The 21861-nt window shown below is 40.5% G+C and overlaps 1 protein-coding gene across 1 annotated transcript in view; it reads right to left on the bottom strand.

Moving 5' to 3' along the window:
- Positions 1-100: 100 nt before the first annotated feature.
- Positions 101-21861, bottom strand: part of psmb7 (proteasome 20S subunit beta 7) — a 75406-nt gene continuing 53645 nt past the window's right edge. The window contains exons 7-8 of the mRNA XM_063073376.1: positions 6758-6909; positions 101-340 (exon numbers count right to left, since the gene is read on the bottom strand). Of these exons, the coding sequence (XP_062929446.1) occupies positions 229-340; positions 6758-6909 (264 nt within the window). The 3' untranslated portion in view covers positions 101-228. The remainder of the gene's footprint in view (positions 341-6757; positions 6910-21861) is intronic.

Consider the following 21861-nt stretch of genomic DNA (forward strand, 5'->3'; position numbering starts at 1 on the left):
GTGAGGAATTGTCGAGAAAGGAGGGAAGCTACAAACAGGGAATATTTCCTGGAAAAAATAGGAATTAAATAAGAAAAACTCACTGCAGAATAAGACGACATTTTGGGAGACCAACTTTATTTGGAAAAAAAAATTGAACATGTCTCCTGCTATTTCAAGGTACATATAACCATTCGATCTTTTGGACATCCACATCAGAGTGGTTAAAAAATAAGGACACCAGGTTCTTCAGGAAGTGTCCATTGTATGCACAACTTCCTCCACCACTTCAAGTTCCAGTGGAGTAATCGTCTGCGTTAGGACTCCTGTCACACCCCTCCTGTACTTGTAGTTACCTTGCCTGAAGGGAAATAGAAAATATATTACATACAATAAATATCTATAACAGAGAAACCAAACTTTCTCAAGATTAGGATCAATGCAATTATTCCTCTTACTGAGATACCAAAGTTGATTCAACTTTGTAGAGTTTTATTCTGATTCTTGTTTTTGTGTTTATTCGTAGCATCAAAGAAAGCATCTTATCCAGATGCACCACAGTTTGGTATGGTAACTGCCCTGCCCATGATCACAAGAAACTGCAGAGAGTTGTGTACACGGCTTAGCACATCACTGTGACCAATCTCCCCTCCATGGACTCTGTTGACACACTTCGCTGGCTCAGTAAAGCAGCCAACATAATCAAAGACCCCACACACATCAGTCATCCTCTCTTCTTCCCTCTCATCAGGCAGAAGATACAAAAACCTGAACTTATCCAAGAATAGGTTTCTTATTGAATAATTAGGATTTAATGAGTTTTTGTGTACATACTGTATACTGTTGATCATAAATTCTATTGTATTTATTTTCTGTATGAAAGTTAATCTCAAGGTAGTATATGGTAACATAGTGATGAGCAAACACTTTACAATACAGGTGACCCGGGTTCAATTCCCACCGCTCCTCCCTGTAAACAGTTTGTACGCTCACACCTTGACTACGTGGGTTTCCTCTGGGTGCTCTGGTTTCCCCCCCACACACCAAAGACCTACCGGTTAGTACGTTAACTGTCATTGTAAATTGTCCTGGGATTAGGTTAGGATTAAATCAGGGGATTGCTGGGTGACGTGGCTTGAATGGACAGAAGGGCCTATTCTATGCTGTATCTCAATAAATAAATAAAATATACACACTTTGATAATTAATTTCTTTTGAACTTTGACTTTAAGAATGCTGGGGGAACATTTTGTTGAGACGAGAAAGAAATGCAGTGAGATCAATGATTTATGTTAAGTAGGGAAAAATACTGGCTGTTAAGTTCCAGATAAACACATACAAACTGCTGAAAGAACTCAGCAGACCAGGCAGCAGCTATGGAGAGGAGTGGAGAGTTGGATGTTTTGGGCTGAGACACTTCATTGGTTCTGTTCTTTCCCAAGGGAATAGATAGAACTAAGCAACTGCTACACCTTCCTCAAAGAGGTTCAAAGGATGTATAAATTGGTGGATCAAAGGATTAAGAAATAACAGGCCATAGCCTTTTTCCCTTCCTTCCAAAGGGGTGGGAGTGAGAGGGCATTGCAGAACAAAAACTACAGAAGCAGTCCACGCAATCCTTGTGAAATCTGAATCAGATTTTGCCAGTGACACATACATTCAGTGGCCACTTTATTAGGTACACCTGCACACCTGCTCTTTAATGCAAATATCTCACCGGCTAACCATGTGGCAGCAACTCAATGCACTAAAGCATTGCGGTTCATGGTCAAGAGGTTCAATTGTTCAGACCAAACATCAGAATGGGAAAGAAATGTGAACTAAGTGACTTTTTGACCACGGACTGATGTTGGTCCCAGACGGGGTGGTTTGAGAATCTCAGAAACTGCTGATCTGGGATTTTCACACACAACTCACTCTCGAGTTTACAGGGAGTGGTGTGAAAAACAAACAAACAAATAAAAACATCCAGTGAGTGGTAGTTCTGTGGATGAAAGCACTTTGTTAATGAGAAAGGTCAGAGCGGAAAGGCCAGTCTGGTTCAAGCTTACAGGAAGGTGACAGTAACTCAAAAAAAAAATAGGTGTTACGACAGTGGTGTGTAGAAGAGCATTTTTGAAGGCACAACACATCGAACCTTGAAATGTTTGGGCTAAAGTCGCAGAAGATCACACCAGGTTCCACTCCTGTGTCCAATCCTGTACCTAATCAAGTGGCTATTTGTGAAGTAAATCATTCCCATTCATTAATGGTATTAAATCTAGTATCTGCCTATGTATTAGATGTTCAAGTAGACACTGAACATCATATCTTGGCAGAGCAAGGAGCACTGATATCCTGCTAATGTTGCTCCAGAAAGTAAATTGCCTGGTCGCTGATCTTGTGCTATTATCTGCAGCTTAATGTGAAAAAGACTAAGGAGCTGGTGGTAGACCTGAGGAGAGCTAAGGTACCGGCGACCCCTGTTTCCATCCAGGGGGTCAGTGTGGACATGGTGGAGGATTACAAATACCTGGGGATACGAATTGACTATAAACTGGACTGGTCAAAGGACACTGAGGCTGTCTGCAAGAAGGGTCAGAGCCGTCTCTATTTCCTGAGGAGACTGAGGTTCTTTAACATCTGGGGACGATGCTGAGGATGTTCTACGAGTCTGTGGTGGCCAGTGCTATCATGTTTGCTGTTGTGTGCTGGGGCAGCAGGCTGAGGGTAGCAGACACCAACAGAATCAACAAACTCATTCGTAAGGCCAGTGATGTTGTGGGGATGGAACTGGACTCTCTGACGGTGGTGTCTGAAAAGAGGATGCTGTCCAAGTTGCATGCCATCTTGGACAATGTCTCCCATCCACTACATAATGTACTGGGTGGGCACAGGAGTACATTCAGCCAGAGACTCATTCCACCGAGATGCAGTACAGAGCATCATCGGAAGTCATTCCTGCCTGTGGCCATCAAACTTTACAACTCCTCCCTTGGAGGGTCAGACACCCTGAGCCAATAGGCGGGTCCTGGACTTATTTCCTGGCATAATTTACAAATTACTATTTAACTATTTATGGTTTTATTACTATTTGATTATTTATGGTACAACTGTAACAAAAACCAATTTCCCCCCGGATCAATAAAGTACGACTGACTATGACTATGACTGTGACTATGACTATGTTACTGTGACTATTCTGTTGTGGACAAAGTGTCTGTCCTGCCTGCCACTTCAGCAGCAGAGTTTAAAACCAATGTGGTATACAATGCACAAAGCCTCTGGAAGACATAAACACAAGAGATCCTGCAGATGATGGAAATCCAAAGCAACAAATAATACAAGAACTCAGCAGGTCAGGCAGCATCGCTGGAGAGTAATAACGATTTGATATTTTGGACCAAGTTCATTCATCAGGACCTCGGCCTGAAATGTCGACTCTTTATTCCTTCCCATAGATACTGTCTGACTGGCTGAGTTCCTCCAGCCTTTTGTATGTGCCTCTGGTAGGACAATCTGGTACATTTAGGGAGGAATATTGAGATATTACAACAACATGAATGCAGGAAGAGTAAATTGGTTGTTCCTTAAAATGTGGCAGGACAAATTGAGAAGACTGTTATACTTAACTGAGGAGTCTCTAGAAGGAATTGGCCAGATTAGGAGAATGGCAAAGAAGTGCCAGATGGAATATAGTGTAGGGAAGTGTATGATTATGCACTTTAGTAAAGGCAATAAAAGAGTAGACTATTTTCTAAATGGGGAGCAAATTCAGAAATTGCAAGAGCAAAGGGACTTGAGAGTCCTAGTGCAAGATTCCCTGAAAGTTAACTTGCTGGTTGAGTCAATAGTAAGGAAGGCAAATGTAATATTAGAATTCATTTCATGAAGGCTAGAATATAAAAGCAAGGATGTATTGCTGAGCCTTTACAAGGCATTGGTCAGACTGCATTTGGAGTATTATGAGCAGTTTTGGGCCCCTTATTTAAGAAAGGATTTGCTGCCATTGGAGAGAACCCAAAGGTTTATAAGAATGAACCTGGAAATGAAATGGTTAACATGTGAGGATAAGAGCCTGTACTGGCTGGAGCTTAGAAGAACGAGGAGGCATCTTATTGAAAACTATTGAATATTGAACGGCCTTGATAAAGTGACGTGGAGAGCATGTATCCAATAGTCAGAGAGTTTAGGACCAGAAAGCACAGCTTCAGAATACAAGGACATCCCTTAAGTGCAGAGATGAGGAAGCATTTTTTTTAGCCAAAGGGTGGCAAATTTGTAGAATTTATTGCCACAGATGGCTGTGGAGGCCAAGTCATTGGGTGTATTAAAAGCAGACGTTGATAGGTTCTTAACTAATAAGGCGGCCAAATGGGTTACAGGGAGAAAGCAGGAAAATATGGGGTTGAAAGGGATAATGAATTAGCAATGATGAAATGGTGGAGCAGACTTGATGAGTCAAATGGCCTAAATCTGCTCCTGTGTGTTATGGTCTTACAAAAGCTTACAGCATCCGTGGCTTAATAATGGAACGGAGGTCCAAAGCAAAGAAATTATTTGAAGAAAAACAACAGAATGCTGGAAGTAATTTCTTTACTTTAGAATGTGAAGCCAGAGAGAAACATTTAATCTTAAGTCTGAAATCTTCAATTAGGACCACGAACAGCTTGGAATCAGCCTTGCTTTAGCAATAGAGAACAGGGAGGAGTGGAGAGAACAAAGGGAGCCCGTGATGGGGAAAGCATGAAGAGGGATCAACGACTCAAGTGGTGATGGTGCCTGCTGAAAGATGGTGAACACTTGCTCCCTGCAGATGATCTGCTTGGAGGCAAGTGAAAGTAGATGAGAGGAATTCAATTGGCAGTAACAACGCTGATTCAAGTTGGACAAGTAAAAACCTGCAGATGCTGGAAACCTGAAATAAAAACTAAGCATAACTGAAATAAATACTTAGAAGGTCAGGCAGCATCTGTGCAGAAAGCAACATTGCAGGTTGAAACATCATTCATCAACTGACCTACAAACTGGAAGGGCTGATTATCTGGTTTTAAGCTCAATAATTATTGTGACTAATACTGTGCACCACAGTTTATGAGGCTTATCGGACACTTGAAGGAGGAGCTGTGAAGTCTTAGAAGAATAGCGGTGGTACTGCTGAGAGAGAAGCGAGGCTAGACTTCCCTTAGAGAAAGCTATGAGGAGACTTAAGAGAGATGTTCAAGTTACAAGGGTTAAGAGGTTTAAGTAGATGAGGAAAAATCCAGGTGTCAACAGAAAGATAAGCTGATGGAATGGTGAATTCTATGAACAAGTTACGAAGAAAGGAAGTCACACTGCAGCTATATAAAACATTAGTCCAGCCACAATACTGCTCACCCCATTACAGGAAGAATATGATTGAGAGGTTCACTGGGACATTGTCTGGATTAGAGAGTATGAGCTATAAGGAGAGGTTGGACCAATTTGGGTTGTTTTCTCTGGAGAGTAGGAGGCTGAGGAGAGACGCAATAGAAGTTTACAAAATTATGAGTGGCATAAGTAGGGCAGATAGCAAAGAATCTCTTTTTCCAGGATAGAAATGTCAAGTATATCTAGAGGATAAAAGGTGACTTGACAGAGGTATACAAGATGAGAAGAGGCATAAGTTGAGTGGACAACTGGAGACCTTTTCCCAGGGTGGAAATGGCTAACAGGGGGGCATCATTTTAAGGCAATTGGAGGAACGTATAGGGGAGGGGATGTCAGAGGTAAGTTGTTGTTGTGTTATTTTTACACACAGAGAGTGGTGGGTGCGTAGAACATGCTGCCAGAGGATGTGGTAAAGGCAGGTACTTTAGGAACAGTTAAGAAACTCTTAGATAGCCTTGTGCATAATAGGAAAATGGAGGTCTATATAAGAGGGAGGGGCTAGATTGACTTTAGAGTGGGTTAAAAGGTCAGCACAATAACAAAGGGCTTGCACTGTGTTGTAATATTCTTTGTTCTCAAGAACATGCATTTAAGGTGAGAAGAGGGAAGTTAAAAGGAGATGTGTGGGACAAGTTTTGTTTCTACACAGAGAATGGTGGGAGCCTGGAACAGGCTGCTAGAGGTAATTAGAAGCAGGTACAACAGTGGTATTTATGGTGCTTTTAGACACCATATGTAGGGAATGGAGGGATATGGATCATGTGCAGGCAGAAGTATATCAGTTTAATTCTGCATCATCGTGGGTGGAAAGGCCTGACCCAGTTCCTGTACTGTACCACTCTACTCTCACTGGCCACTTTATCACCTACACCCGTTCATTAGTGCAAATCTCATCAGCCAATCACGCGGCAGCAGCACAATGTATAAAAGCACGCAGTCACAGTCAAGAGCTTCAGCTGTTGTTCAGACCAGACATCAGAATGGGGAAGAAGTGGGATCTAAAGTACTTTGACCGTAGAATGATTGTCGTTGCTAGAGAGAGTGGTTTGAGATCTCAGAAACTGTTGATCTCGGGGGATTTTCACACACAATGGTGCAAAAAAACAAAAAAAAAACATCCAGCAGTTCTGTGGGTGAAAATACTTCGTCAATAAAAGGTCAGAGGAGCATGGCCAAACTGATTCAAGCTGACAGGAAGGCAACAGTATCTCAGATAACTACAAGTTACAACAATGGCACACAAAAGAGCATTTCTGAACATGCAATAGCAGCAGAAGACCATGAACATACTCCCAGTGGCCAATTTATTAGGTACAGGGGGTACCTAATAAAGTGACCACTGAGTGTATATTTCAAGTTCCATGTGCAAAGCTGAACGTGTGCTTACCTCACGCCCTTTTTATTAGCAATTTCATGTGGTCTTAGATAGTCCAACTTATTCTTCGTTATCACACATAGATCAATGTTACTGCCGGACCCGAGGTCATTGAAAATTCCTGCAGCGATGGCGTCACGGACAAGCTGTTTAGCCTCTTCTTCCTAGTGGAAAAGTTTTGGGGATAATCACACTGAGTTAAAGTTATTTGGAACCAGTTAAGGATGAAAATAGTGTGCACACAGCATTGGATTATAAACTCTTGACAGGAAAATTGTTTCCTTTCAGATTCAAAGACACACTACTTGCAGAAACTTGTCTCCAGGACAACATCCCATGCACCATTAGTCTTCAGGCCATGTCACTCAGGGACTTCTGCTAAGTTTATTTATTTATTGAGATACCGCACAGAATAAGCCCTTCCGACCCTTTAAGCTGTGCCGCCTGGCAACCCTCGCCTAATCACGGGACAATTTACAATGGACTGTGGGAGGAAATCAAGACACCTGGAGGAAACACACGCAGTCACAGGAAGAACATACAAACTCCTTACAGGCAGCCGCGGGAATTGAACTTGGGTCGCTGGTTCTGCAAAGCATTATGCAAAACACTATGCTACCACTCCACCTCATAGCTTGTGACTGTATGAGTGATAACTATGTGTGCTGTGTGTGACTGTACGTACTGTATTTTGCACCTTTGCCCTGGAGCAACGCCGTTCCATTTAGCTGTATACATGTGTATGGTTGAATGACAATTAAACTTGAACTTGAACTTGCAGAGAGCAGCTATTTGCAATTTAGCAATGAATGTTCCAATTCTACATTCTTCACCTTGCCTGTATTAATGAGCAACATCATAAAGCAGCAACAGCCCCCTCTACTGGGATAATTTAGAAACAAGCACACCCCCCCCCTCCCAATTTTAAACTAATTGATTTTTTTCCCCTCCAGAGCTTTAAACCAATTTCCCCCCTTTTTTTTCTCTAAAGTAAGGCCAGCATGTGGCATATGGATTTTAGGAAGGAGAGATCGAGAGAACAAACATCAGTACACATCAAGGGTTCACCAGTGGAAAAGGATGCGCAATTTCAAGTTCCTGGGTGTCAATATCTTTGAAGGTCTATCCTCAGCCCAGTATATTGATACAATTATGAAGAAGGCATGACTGGGGCTGCATTTCATGAGGGGTTTGAGGAGATTTGGTATGTCTAACAAATTTCTACAGATATACCATGGAACCAACTCAAACAGCTCATCATTTTCCCTCTCTTTTTCACTAATTTAATTTATTTTACATATATAAATTCATATTGTAATTGATTGTATATGTTATGTATTGCACCATACTGCTGTTGCTAAACAACAATTTTCACGACATATATGTCAGTGATAATAAACCTGGAAAGGCAATTTCACTTTTTGGAAACACTATGATTGAAACTTTAATTTAGAAATACAGTAAATTAGATGTTATGTATCAATATGCCCATAAGCCATAACTTACTAGACATATTCCTGGACATTTAATTTAACTATTGTTCCTCATTTTGACAAATTCCTGGTGGATGTTTAGCAATGTTTCCATTCGATCACAGTCTTTTTGAGTTTTTAATACAATTCTCTGATTTGTGTTTGATTTTCAGGAACTAAATGAATAAATTACAGCTTGGGGTGTTGGAGTTCGGAGTTCAAATTTGATGCCGTCTGTAAGAAGCTTCCCGTGAGCGTGTGGGTTTCCTCCCGCAGATATATAGGTTAGTAGGTTAATTGGTCAGTATAAAGTTGTCCTGTGATAAGGTTAGGGTTAAGTAGGCGGGTTGCTGGGCAGTGCAGCGTCTTACACCTGTTCTGTGCTTTACCTCTAGATAAAAATATATTTTTAAAAACTCGTTTTACCTCAGACCCACTACATCTCTGTTAGACTATTAACAGCCTGGAAAACTTACCTGTACCAAAGAGTGGGCATAATTTCAGAGTTCACTCACTGACACAGCACTTACCTGTTTCTCTAAGAAAGTCATAAAACATTCCCAACACCTATCAACCCAGTCCCTCTGCATTACATGCCTGTAATTAATACACATTCATATTCCACAGGATTAGCCAAGACTTTCAGCTACAAGTGATTTGTTTTGGGGGCATACAAAGTCATTTAAATTATTCACAGAAAATGCTGCACGAACTCAGCAGGTCAAGACTGGAAAGGAAAGGGGAATTCACCAGAATGAAAAAGGTAGGGGAAGGGGAAAGAGGATTGTTAGGCTCTTTCTTCAGTTAGTCCTGACGAAGGGTCTCGGCCTGAAACGTCCACTGTACCTCTTCCTAGAGATGCTGCCTGGCCTGCTGCGTTCACCAGCAACTTTGATGTGTGTTGCATAGTTAGAAGGTGATAAGTGAAGCCAGCCGGGTAGGAAAGGTAAAGGACTGGCAGGGCGGAATCGAATAGGAGAGGAGAGTGGCTGGGAGAAGGGAAGAAGGAGGGAGGAGGGGCACCAGAGGTTTTTTTGGGGGGGGGGGGGAGGGAGGTGGTTGTGATAGACTGGTGAGGAAAAGAGATGAGAGGCCAGAGTGGGGAATAGAATAAGTCAGGAGGAAAAGAAATTACCAGAAGGAGAAATCAATGTTTATGCCATCAGGTTGAAGGCTACTAGATGGAATATGAGGTGTTGTTCCTCCGGCCTGAGAGAGGCCTCACTGTGGCAGGCTATGGACTGACATGTCAGCATGTGAATAAGGATAGGAATTAAAGTGGTTAGCCAATGGGAAATTCTGCTTTTCGCAGATGAAGCGGATCTCAGACCACTTCCCACCCACTTGGCTTCACGATCACCTTCTAGCTAGTCCTCCATCCTCTTTCCCCCATCTTTTTATTCTGACATCTTCCCCCTTCTTTTCCAGTCCCGAAGAAGGGTCTCAGCCTGAAATGTCAACTGTACAGTCATTTCCATAGACACTGTCTGACCTGCTGAGTTCCTCCAGCATTTTGTGTGTGTTGCTCTGGATTTCCAGCATCTGCAAATTCTCTTGTGTTTGAATTATTCAGCCTCCTGTTTTGCAGCTTTATCTGCTTTTTATCTCTTTGTTTCAGTTTTTTTCTTCCTAAACGAATGAAAAATGCATCACACAGCACATGATGAGGGACTCAGCTCAAATTTAACAAACTGAAGTCCATGAAGCTTGTCCACAAAAAGAGGCCCATCTCTGCAGAAGGCACTAGGAAGAAAGACGCAAGACATTGTGACCGCAAGCTGTCAGGACACAGGCTTGCATTCTTCAGGAAAAAGAAGCCCAGTGATTATGAAGAAAATTGATTAGGATAGATTACTGACTGATGAAAGATTCAAATGCAGGGGAAGGAAAATAAGGAATTAAACAGCAGGAAAGAGTATTACCTTCAGCTGAACACATGAGATCAATATATCAACTCATTATTTCTTCCTCCAGATCACTTGCTGTAAGCTGTATAGTGTTAATATTGCTGCCGCAATCTTCATCAACGGCTTTCTCAATATAAAACTCTCTTTCACACACACTCACACACTCCACTGCATGCACAACTTTACAGTTTGCCAATCTTTGTGTTTGATGGCTCTGGGTCTGTAATAGCTGGAGTTTAAAAGAATGGGGTGGGCGATTGCATTGAAACCTATTGAATAAACAAATTCCTCCTCATCTCCGTTCTAATAACACTATACTAACTGCTACACTACTGAGCTGCGCTTACGCCATTGAACTAAATCTGAATGGCAGTGTTTGGTGCCGGAAGGCAATTGTGCTAACCACTGGACTACCATGTTGTCCTTACTCGAAGCAGTGCCATCCCCACAAGCTGAAGCGCTTTACCTTAGAGGAGCATGAATGAAAAGATGTGCTGTAGCACAAGTCATCTGTGACAGGCCGCCTTTACAGCACTATCTGCTCACTTCCATCAGACCATCACAGAATGTGTCCCTGGGCTCTCGTGTGCAGCTCGATTTACTGCCAGATGACAAATGAGCTGCACTTGTGAGAAGAGCGGAGAGGTCTTCAACAGTCATGTTACGGTCACCTCGGCTGCATCTCAGAGCACGGCGAGCCAAAGCAATAGCAAAAGTCATTACACTGACCACTAATAGCCATTTTCAGAAAGTACCAAAGGAATTAACACCTTGTGAGATAAATAAAAATCTCAGCATGTACTGCAAATCAACAACAGTGTTTGATAAAATATTTATAACACTGCCAATCTGGTGCATTTAGAACTAGCAGGCTTTCTGAGCATTGCTATCCTGGAAGATGATTTAAACATTGCTGCAATAGTGAACCGCATGTAGCTGTTGTTACTGGTCATGCAATCTGAGATTATACAAATGAGCTTCTGACAGCTGAATACTGCCTGCAGACTCATTATCTGAAGGACTGAGCACCAACACGAACGGGAGCCCATCAAGAGTAGATACTGTACTGGTCCTTTAATTGGGGGGGGGGCGGGGGGGAGAACTATGTCGTCAGGAACTCGAAGCCAGCTAGCTATAGATTTGCATGTACAAACAACAATTGTTTCAGAGCATCAGGAATTTCAAACAATCACTAAGCTGTTAATTTTGCCACACAACTAATTTTTTCCTCATCATAGAAAAAGAAAGCATTATTTTAAAATATATTCACACAGGGAAAAAAAACAATAAATTTATGCTGCTGCCTGCAAATCCCCAAATGCTTGGTTGGTCATAAAATATTGCCCAATTGGGAAAAAAATTCCTGGACACTTCCATGTTAAGTATTACTTTCGATCTACATTATAAACAATTTTGACATATTTAAAAAAAAAATCTAATTCAAGAATGTTCAATTGAAAATTAAAAATTATCAAATTGAAATATATCTTTTAAAATATGATTTCTGTGTCTCATTTATTCACTGAAATGAGTCAGCCTTGCATCCATTTCCTGGCTTTCATAAAACAGCAAAAGGCAGTTCATCAGCACCAGATCTACAGATCTGCAAAATCTTTATTATAAACCATGGTTGGGGTTAATTCTCCCTTGACTAGATAGCTAACAAAGCACATTGCTATTTTTCTCCCACTTTTCCTACTATTACAGTGAATACTACAGAAAACAAAAGAACAAAAATATTTTGAAAGACTCTGCAAGCCAGGCAGCATCTTATAAAAAGGAGAATATGACATTTTAGGTACCTTAGGGGTACGCATTTGATGTCAAGTTTTGCTGTCATCCGTACTCCCATTCTTCATAGACTCTGGGAGGAAAAGCAGTAGAGAGAATGGTAATGATTTTATGTACTTTAAACCAAGTCATACCTTCTTTCAAGAGGACCACAACCTTGTCATGGTTTGGAGGCTGCATGCCCCAATGAGCCAGAGAGCTATGTTGGTTGGAGTCAGGGCTTTGTGCTTTGGCTCTTGGTAGGGTCACACATGCTAAACAGGTCAAAGGGTAGTGGCGAGATGTGGTCCACCGGTCTTCCAGGTTCAGGGGGTTCTGCTCAGGTCTAACAACCTTAACTGGTAGACCAAAACTGTTATGGAAACAGCAGTGAAGAATCCTTCTACATCTGACCGTAGCGAAAACCCGAGAAGAAGCTACTGGCAAGATGAAGGAAGCTCTGAACACCGCCAGAGATGGAGGACCTTTATTGCTGCCCTAAACGCCACTGGCATAATGGGCAGTGAGTAAGTAATTATGCAAACTGTGGTGATGCCAAGTTTTTATCTTACAAGTTGAGAAGTAGATACATCTTCATGGATCAGACTAAACCACTGGAGGCTATAGTGTTACAGCTCTTCATCTCTCTCACATTAATGTATGGCTGTTTTCCATCATATTTAACAAAATCTATTCTCTCGCGCTGCTTTGTGATCAGTAATATTTCATTTTTAAAGAACCGTGAATTATAGTTTATTTTTCACATCAATTAAATGACTAAAACAGTGGCGCCTTTTACTGCAATTAATATATATTAACTGCTAAAGTGGTTCTTACAGCTTTTGTGATTATTTTGTAAGTTCCCATGATGACTACGTTTATACATATTACAGAAATTTGTACACAGTCTATGTAACATTCATCAAATGACCTATAGTTACAGGAATACTAAAAATCAGAAATATCTAAATGGAGGCAAGTATCTAAAATACAGAGGACTCTGATTAACTGGAACACATTGAGACCAGTACATTTGTGCCCTATTAAGCGGCTGCTCCACTTAGACAAAATTTCATGGAACTAGTTAAAAATACCATTTAACTGAGTAACAAATTATGTATTTAAATGAAATACTGAACAAATTAGAACATTACCAATGCTACTCCAGTACTACAAAACTGTGTATTAGTTCGTAATAGTTTTTACCTGAGGAATTCATCCAGTGTACGCTGTTATGTTCTTCTGATTGATCAAAATTATTAAAATCAGCATAGTGCATAATCGTGCTGATTATTTTTCGCCAACTATAAGTTACAAAATTCACTGCTTTTTGAACACAAATTACCACTATTTTAAAACTGTTTGCTTTAAGCACGGTGTAGCATCTAACAAACACACAAGTGCACGAACCTGATGTTAGTTTAAAAACTGTTCAATTAAAGCTTCTTGTCCCAATTAAGCAGCATAATATCCCAAATAAATGAAGGGAATTCTAGTTATTTTCCCCTTTATTATAGTCTTTTTTTTAAAAGAGTTGACCCAAATAAGCAGCTGCCCTGATTAATCCATGGCCCAATTAACTGGAATCCACTGTACTACTGCATTTATCTAGAAAAATGCATCCGAATGTCAAACCAAATTGCTTTCCACTGTTAGCCTTGGTTACTGGAAAGAAAAGTCAAATGTGATTACAAATTTAAGCAAAATGTCTTTTGCCCATTGACCTAACTGTTCTTAGATTAGCCACGTTACTTTTAATGCAAATTTAACATCTGCTGCCTCTGGAGCTTAGGATCAGTTCAAGATACATCTGACCAGTTTAAATGAATTCATTAGCCATTTCACCTTCAAACAAAGATGGGTTTACAATCATATCGATGGATGTTTAAAATTATTAATTCACCATTAACAATCAGAGGAGTGAAAAATGCAGCTTACGCCAAGATAAAATACAATCCAGGGTAATATTATAATTTAAGTCAGAGAAGTGCATGCACAGAAAGATAAACAAAAGTAATGTATTCTATAATCCAGCTCTGTTTGCCATAATTCAATAAAATATCATCCTTAAGTATCCCTTTGGGAAAGGACAATATATTCATATGTCTTTTTAGGAAATGGCACTTTGCTTCCTCCATGTACTGCAGTGTAATTGTCCGAACAGACAGGACAAGAGGCTTACAGTAACGGAAATAATGACACAATAATCCGAGACTCATGACTTTTTTTTAAAACTGCTTTGTCAGAGTATTCACTGAGACACTAATGGTCTTGCTTTATCTCCATTGCCTGCTGTCTTGATCCGGTAAGCAAACCTCACAGCAAGTGGTCACCTACCCGTGGAGTCATTAAAACTTAAAATGTCAGCTGGTGGTACTAGCCTGCGGACTTCCACACCTGAGCCCTGTGGCAGGCGGTTCGGATTACTGTCAGTAACAAACACCGAATTCATATGCAGCTCGTCAATACGCTCTGGTTTTCCCATCTGACAGATGTGGACTAAATGAGATTGATTAAACTGGGTGCATTTTTGCCGGATAAAGTTTCCGGGTTCACAACAAAACTGTTTATTTTTAATGCCTGCCCTCGAGAAAGAAATGCATGCATGTTATGATGACATGAGGGTTTCATTTATGGAGCCCCACTCCACACATCTGTACCTCACCTCAAACTACTTTCCATTGTGACGTTAGTGGCATTGTCCAAATATAACTGTTAGTAAACGTGGCAGAAAGCAGACTGTCTGCAAATAAGGGACGTTATTTAGTGCACAAAAGCAAACATCTCTGCGGCTCCCACTGTAGACATTTAGGTTAAAAGAGCAGTAATCCTGCAATAGCCAAGTCTAGAAATCCCCACACACAATACACAGCCTAATGAACAACAGTATTTCTGGCAGAACAGATCTTTCCTTCCTTTGCCTGTGCATAGATAAGTGTTTTTTTCATTATCACTTAATATCGCTTACTTTTATTTAATCAAATTTAGTAGCTTTAGAATACAAAAAAAAGGAAAATTTAAATATTGCCACAAAACATCAATAGTTTTCTATTGGTTTCAGTTTTAAATATACTGAACTAAAGGCTACTTTGTTAGAAATTTACAACTCTGGAGGAGAGTAAACCCCACTCAGTTTGTTCCTAGCCAATCATTTTCCAAGAATTATTTATTTTACTTTATTTTGAAATGCAGTGCAGAATAGGACCTTCTGGCCCTTCGAGCCACTCGGCTCAGCGACCCCTGATTTAACGCTAAACTAATCACGGGAATATTTACAATGACAAATTAACCTAGAAACCAGTATGCGTTTGAACTGTGGGAGGAAATTGGAGGATCTGGAGAAATCCCATGTATTCCACAGAAAGGACATGCAGTCTCCTTACAGATGACATCAGAATTGAGCTCTGGACTCTGACGCCCCGAGTTGTAATAGAGTTGCACCCCTATCCCCACTTCTCCTGACGTTTAGGTTACCAGTCCTTTTCCGAATCCTGCATGTGGCAAATTATTTCAATCATTCTTCTAAACTCAAGAATAGACAGATCTTCCTCAATCTCTAATAATCCGCATATCTCAGAAATCAAACCTAGTAAATCTTCGCCACACCCTCACTCAAGGCAAAAATAGCATTCCTTTGGTAGATAGACATTATAAAGATTTATTTTCAAGCTCAAGTTTGAAGGATTTTTCAGGGCAGTAAAATGGAGAGCTGTGTAGGAGCAACGGGTTAGGTTGATCTTGGTTAGAAGGTCAGCACAACGTTGTGGCCAAAGGGCTGTAGTGTTCTATGTTCTATGTTCCATGTTTGCTTTCTTAACCTGGTGTTCCATGTTTGTCTAGAGGGCCTTGATCAATGGGAGGATAAGTTTACAATGTTTCTTTGTAGCTCTCTTTTGATCAGTCACCTTATGTACAGACACCTAGCATCACTTTATGGACATACAATCAATATTCATTTCGATATACAGCATGGTAACAGGTTCTTCTGGCCCAACGAGACTGCACCACCCAATTTCACCTATGTGACTAATTAGCTTAGTAATCCGAATAACACACACAACATGCTTAAGAAACTCAGCAGGTCAAGGCAGCATCTATGGAGAGGAATAAAGAGCTGGCATTTTATCAGTGCTGATGGAATCTCATTCCAAAACGTCAGCTCTTTATTCCTCTCCATAGCCGCTGCCTGACCTGCTGAGTTCCTCCAGTATTTTGTGGTGTTCCTCAGGTTAGTACGTGAATTAGTCACATGGATGTAATTGAACCTGGGTCACTAGAGCTATTATAGTGTTACTCTAACTGCTACACCAGCATGATGCCCATAATTTTGTAAACCTCTATCAAAGCTGCGACACTACATAGACCTCTAGTGGACCGTACCCAGTCATTGCTCACCACTATTACTGGGCTGTAGTTAGCTTTTTAGCCTAATCTCATTTACCCAGCAAGTCCAACTGAGATTTAGACAGAATTGTGATCAATCTGCGATCTAAATGAATGTTAGGGTACACAGTAACATATACACTTCGGGTAATAAATGTTCTTGATTTTGACAATTTTATCCCTGCTTTGCAGTTAAAACATGGGAAGTTTTTAAAGAAGAAATAAAATGGAATGTTATTTAGAGCTTTCAAATACTCGTTGGACCGTAAGACGGTAAAACATAGGAGCAAATTAGGCCATTCAGCCCACTGAATCTACTCCACCATTCCATCATAGCTGATTTATTATCCCTTTTAACCCCATTTTTCTGCCTCCCTCCCCCCCCCCATAATCCTTGACACCCTGACTAATCAAGAACCTATCAATTTCTGCTTTAAATCTTTAAATATACTCAAAGACTTGGCCTCAACCGATATCTACAGCAGTGAATTCCACAGATTCACCACCCTCTGGCTAAAGAAACTCCTCCTCATCTCTGTTCTAAAGGGATGTCCTGTTATTTTGAGGCTATGTCCTCTGGTCCTAGACTCCCTTGCACTATAGGAAATATCCTCCCCTTGTCCACTATATCAAGGCCTTTCAATATTCAATAGGTTTCAGTAAGATCCCCCCCACACCCCCTACTCTTCTGTGGACTGGATTTAAAATTACGTCTGTGATCTGAATGAATGATAAGGTATATGATAACATATACATACTTTGATAATAAATTTCACTGATTTTGACTATTTTATCCAGCCTAATTCTACTTCCTCCTGCTCTCACAACAAGATATGATTAAACATCCTTTTCAGATCACCTCCCTTAACTCCAGAGATATCTAGGGGTTAAACAGCAAGAAGGGTCAATTATTTTATATCAGGGTTGCCTGGCTCAAAGAAGGTGACTGAGAGTGACAAAAATGTATAAAATAACAAGACAAAAAGACAAATCAGAAATGCATTATGAGAACTTTGCACAGAACAATACAGTGGTAATTGTTAGAAACTACAGAGTTTACTGATCTGATAATTTCTTTTTATTGTGTAACATGAGGTAAAAAGTACTGTTAAGAGACAGCAGCACTGGGTATTTATGAAAGGGACAGTGAGAATGTTTCATTCCTAAGTAACCCAAGCCGTCTCATATAAATTGTTCTTTTAAAAAAAGCATAAAATTAACGTTTTATAAACTGTTGGGCCATCAAAGCACAACAATCTGCACATTAAATGGCTATGTTGTAGGAGCTGCATGAGCTGAAACACTTTCCCACTTTAGTTGTTTAAAGTGGATCCATAGCTGCCCAGATGACAAATTAATATCATTCTACAGTCGTTGTTTGGTGCTTGGCATCACCGCACTGAAGCCTATGGGCCCATCAGGGCTGAAACTGCTCAGATCTTTGGCAATCCATAAGTGTCCCTCTAGAGGCCAGTACTTGCATCAGTATGAAATATGATCTCATAAATCAGCGCACTTGCGCACATCACCATCTATCTCACCACTCCTCTCTGAAGGGTCTTGGGTAGAGCTTATCTTTCAGGAGCGCGACAAGGGACCAGACAATCAAGTGGCTGGCATTGACAAAGCATGTGCAGCTTACATCTGAAGACTACAACTTGGAGGCTGTGTTTTAAAAAAAACAGATCCTGCTGGTGCTGCCTTGCCTTGGGCACCAGCAGAATCGGTGGTGGCATGTCTTCAAAAGGCACAGCGACTGAGTGCACGCAACCCGCAGAAACACAGGAAGCTTCCAGCCTCTGCTTCTTGAACTGGAGAACGTTCAAAGCCCAGAAATGTAACTGCAGGGCTCAACAGCTGCCATCACAAACTCGGGATGGCTCCAGTTTTGAGTAGCACTCAAGATTCATGCAAAAGAATATTTCAAGTTGCCATTATTGCCTGTCATGGGTTTATAAATATTGCTCACTATCTGGCGTGTAGGGCTTCTCATGGGACTCTAGTATGTGACAACATAAGAGAATGAAAAATACATGCCTGTTCTTTTAAAAAATCTCACTTTCACCTTGCCGACACTTTATCCATTCACTGATTACTTTAACTAAGGAGATTTAGTGCGTCAGTTATCTGGTTTAATTTCTAATGGATTTCAATTGCAGCCTTAATTATGCTAGCTTAATTACTTTCCAAATGCCAATTTACAAGTCGAAACCAGAGGCTGCAGGACATTTGCCGCTGAATTGTACCCCTGTGATATGCAGCTGCATGAGTACCCTATAGCCACTTCAGTGCCGCTAAGGCAGACTGACAATTAGTACAAAGGGGAATATTGTTAAAAGAAATGCATATTGAAAAACGCTAAGATGAAAGGCCTAAAAAGGCCACAATTCCTCAAATTCCTAGGTCCCCTTCCCCCTTAAAACCTGCACAACCGTGACACATAAAGCCTGACTTAACACCACACTCAAGAGGGGACAATATGGCATTTTTTTCAAAGCTTGCTCTCCCTAATTTTTCAAGTTCAAGTTTATTGTTATTTTAACTGTATACATGTCTACCACTAAACAAAACAACATTCCTTGGAACCAAAGTGTACAACACAGAATAACTCACATATAACACATAAAATAATATTACAACAAATAAATTTGATCAAATAATAAACCACAAAGATTCTGCAGATGCTGGGACTCAAAGCAACACACACACAAAATGCTGGAGGACCTCAGCCGGTCAGGCAGCATCTATGGAAATGAATAAACTGTCGACATTTTGGGCTGAGCCCTGATGAAGGGTCTCAGCCGGCTACGTCGACTATTTATTCATTAGCATAGATGCTGCCCCTCCCCCTCTTTTGCCGCTGCTGGTTAGAGCAGTGATGAAGGTCCTCCATCCCTGGAGGTGTTCACGGCTTCCTTCGTCGTGTCAGTAGCTTAATAGACTAGCTGAATTCCTCCAGCATTTTTATGTGTTACAAATATTAAGGTGGATTTAACACAACTTAAAAAGTAAAGAGTATAACGCTACTGGCGCTTCATATGTGATAAGACCTGGGTGGTGGCAAGGAGTTCAGTAGATTCAACGGCCTGGGGGAAGAAGCTGTTTCGCATTCTAACAGTTTAGAAGTCATCTGAAAACCAAAGCAGTGAATTGTGAAGCAAATCTGCTTTGCGTATTTTCTCCCTACTGCTGGGTCCTCATGAAGCATATTTCTAAACAACTCAATATTTAGTGTTGAGAAATGTGCTACACAACGATTAAAGAAGCTAGAGCATGTGGTGTACTCTTGTCCCTGAATGATCTGCAGCTAGTCGGCTAAGGAAAATGTATAGCTGCCCAGGGCTCAGTAGATTTGTGCGCACCGGCTCAGGGATCAGAAAGTCTGTGACCAATTTCACCCTCTGTTCCAGCCAGGCTTTACAATATATTTAACCCCTAACTTTATTTTTTATATATATATAATTCTTTAATCTTAGAATTGTTGAATGTTATTTTTTTGTTGCATATCGCACCAACACACCACAGTAAATTCTTAATACAGTGGATTCCAGTTAACTCAGGCACTTTGGGATCAGTACATTTAAGCCCAATTAGCTGAAATTTCATGAAAATAGTTTAAAAAAGTATAAAAAGGACAAACCACCATTTAACTAAGTAACAAAGTATGTATTTAAATGAAATACAGAACAAATTAGAACATTACCAATACTACTACTGTACTATAAAACTGTGTTAGTGCCTAATAGTTATCGACAGAGGAATTCAGCCAGAGTATGCTGTCACGTTCTTTTGATTGACTATAAGTGAACAAAATCAGTGCAGAAAATGGACTGCCTTCATTACCTTTCTGCATAAAGTATTGCCATTAGGGTCTGAAGTCATTTAAAGTCAAAATATAAGACTAAATTATCAAAAACCACTGCTTTTTGAATCTGCATCTGTCAGCTCAAATGGATAACATAACACAAGCACATGCAACTGACACTATTTAAAAATATCTCAGCACAGTGTAGTGTAACAACCACATATGTGTGTGTAACTGATGTTAGTTAGAAACTGTTTGGCAACAGTCTCTAGTCCCAATTAAGAGGCATAATGTCCCAGATAAACAAAGGAAATCCCAGCTAATTTCTTGATTAGTTTTTGTTCTTTAAGAGTTGAGCCAAATAGCTGGCTGGCTGCCCTGATTAGCAGATGGCCCAATTAACGGGACTCCACTGCACGTGTAAATGCATACGGTCAATAAAGTTGATCCTTGATCCTTAGAATTCTAGCTGGGACCAGAGGAAAAAGACAAGGGAATCACCCAAAGACTCACATAACTAGGCACTAAGTAGACACGAGTATAGTTGTCATTCACCAGAGTTCAAATGGCAAGGAGCAATGCCATGAGGACACCTACCATCCAGGCCATGCTCTTTTCTCACGGCTGCCATCGGAAAGCGGTTACAGGAGCCTCAGGACCCACGCCATTGGGTTCAGTTTTTACCTCTCAACCACCAGCTCTTGAACCAGAGGAGATAACATCACTCATCTCAACACTAAACTGATTCCACAACCTATGTATTTGCTTTCAAAGATTCTAAATTCATGTTCTCAATATTATTTTTTTAATATTCACAGTTTATCTTCTTTTGCACATTGGCTGCTTGTCAGTCTTTGTGTCTAGTTCTTTCATTGATTCTATTGTATTTCTTTGTTCTATTGTTAATGCCTTCAAGAAACGGAATCTCAGTGCAGTGTTTTGTGACATATACATACTTTGAACTTTGCTTACATTTCAATTAAAAGGACCTAAATGCAAGTTAAATAACATACAAGATGAATTGATCGACAAAGAAAAATTCAATTAAAATTAGCAAGGATTTGGAGGAACAGCCAGCCACTTTAATGAGTCATGTTCACACTCCATGGTGCCAGCAAAACCTAATATAGTTTTTAAACATCTCCCACTACACACACAGGAAAACAGCTTACTCACTGACACACAGCAGCTTTTAACAATCCAATGTTAACAAGTAGTTTAATGTCTTTGAAAAAGGTAACTATTTTTAAAATCATTACACTCAACTCTGACCAAGCTCCTTTTCCACCTGCTAATTACATATCTTTCTAAAATGTTGAGTGTTACTACCCAACATCCTTTACGACAGATGAAATACCTTATTATCTATGAAATATTACGTTACTGTTCTCAAATATAGAACTGTAAAATATTTCAGTTCATATTTATTTCAAACAAGTCTGGAAAATAGATCTGTTGCACTTTTTGGGATGCTTTCTTCAGCTGCACGTTCTGACTTTCCTAGTACTGGGCTGTTGGTTGTCCTTCACATCCAACAATGACGAGAGATCTGTGCAGGAAAGCTTTTAAAGTGGGAAAGCTGGAACCGCACTGGGGCAGTTCCACTCTCTCAACCTCAGAAGCCCAGGTTTAGTGGTATGAGTTATCATCTCGAAATAGGGTCTTCCTTGGTTGCAGTGGATGACCATGACTATTTCTGTTCCCTTCGCTCCCTATAAACCATTGCAGAACCGCCTTCCTGACGTTCGGATCTCACCGTAAATCTCATCCGCACAGTGC

The sequence above is a fragment of the Mobula hypostoma genome, chromosome 21 (genome assembly GCF_963921235.1).
Source record: "Mobula hypostoma chromosome 21, sMobHyp1.1, whole genome shotgun sequence".
In the NCBI taxonomy this organism is placed as follows: Eukaryota; Metazoa; Chordata; class Chondrichthyes; order Myliobatiformes; family Myliobatidae; genus Mobula; species Mobula hypostoma.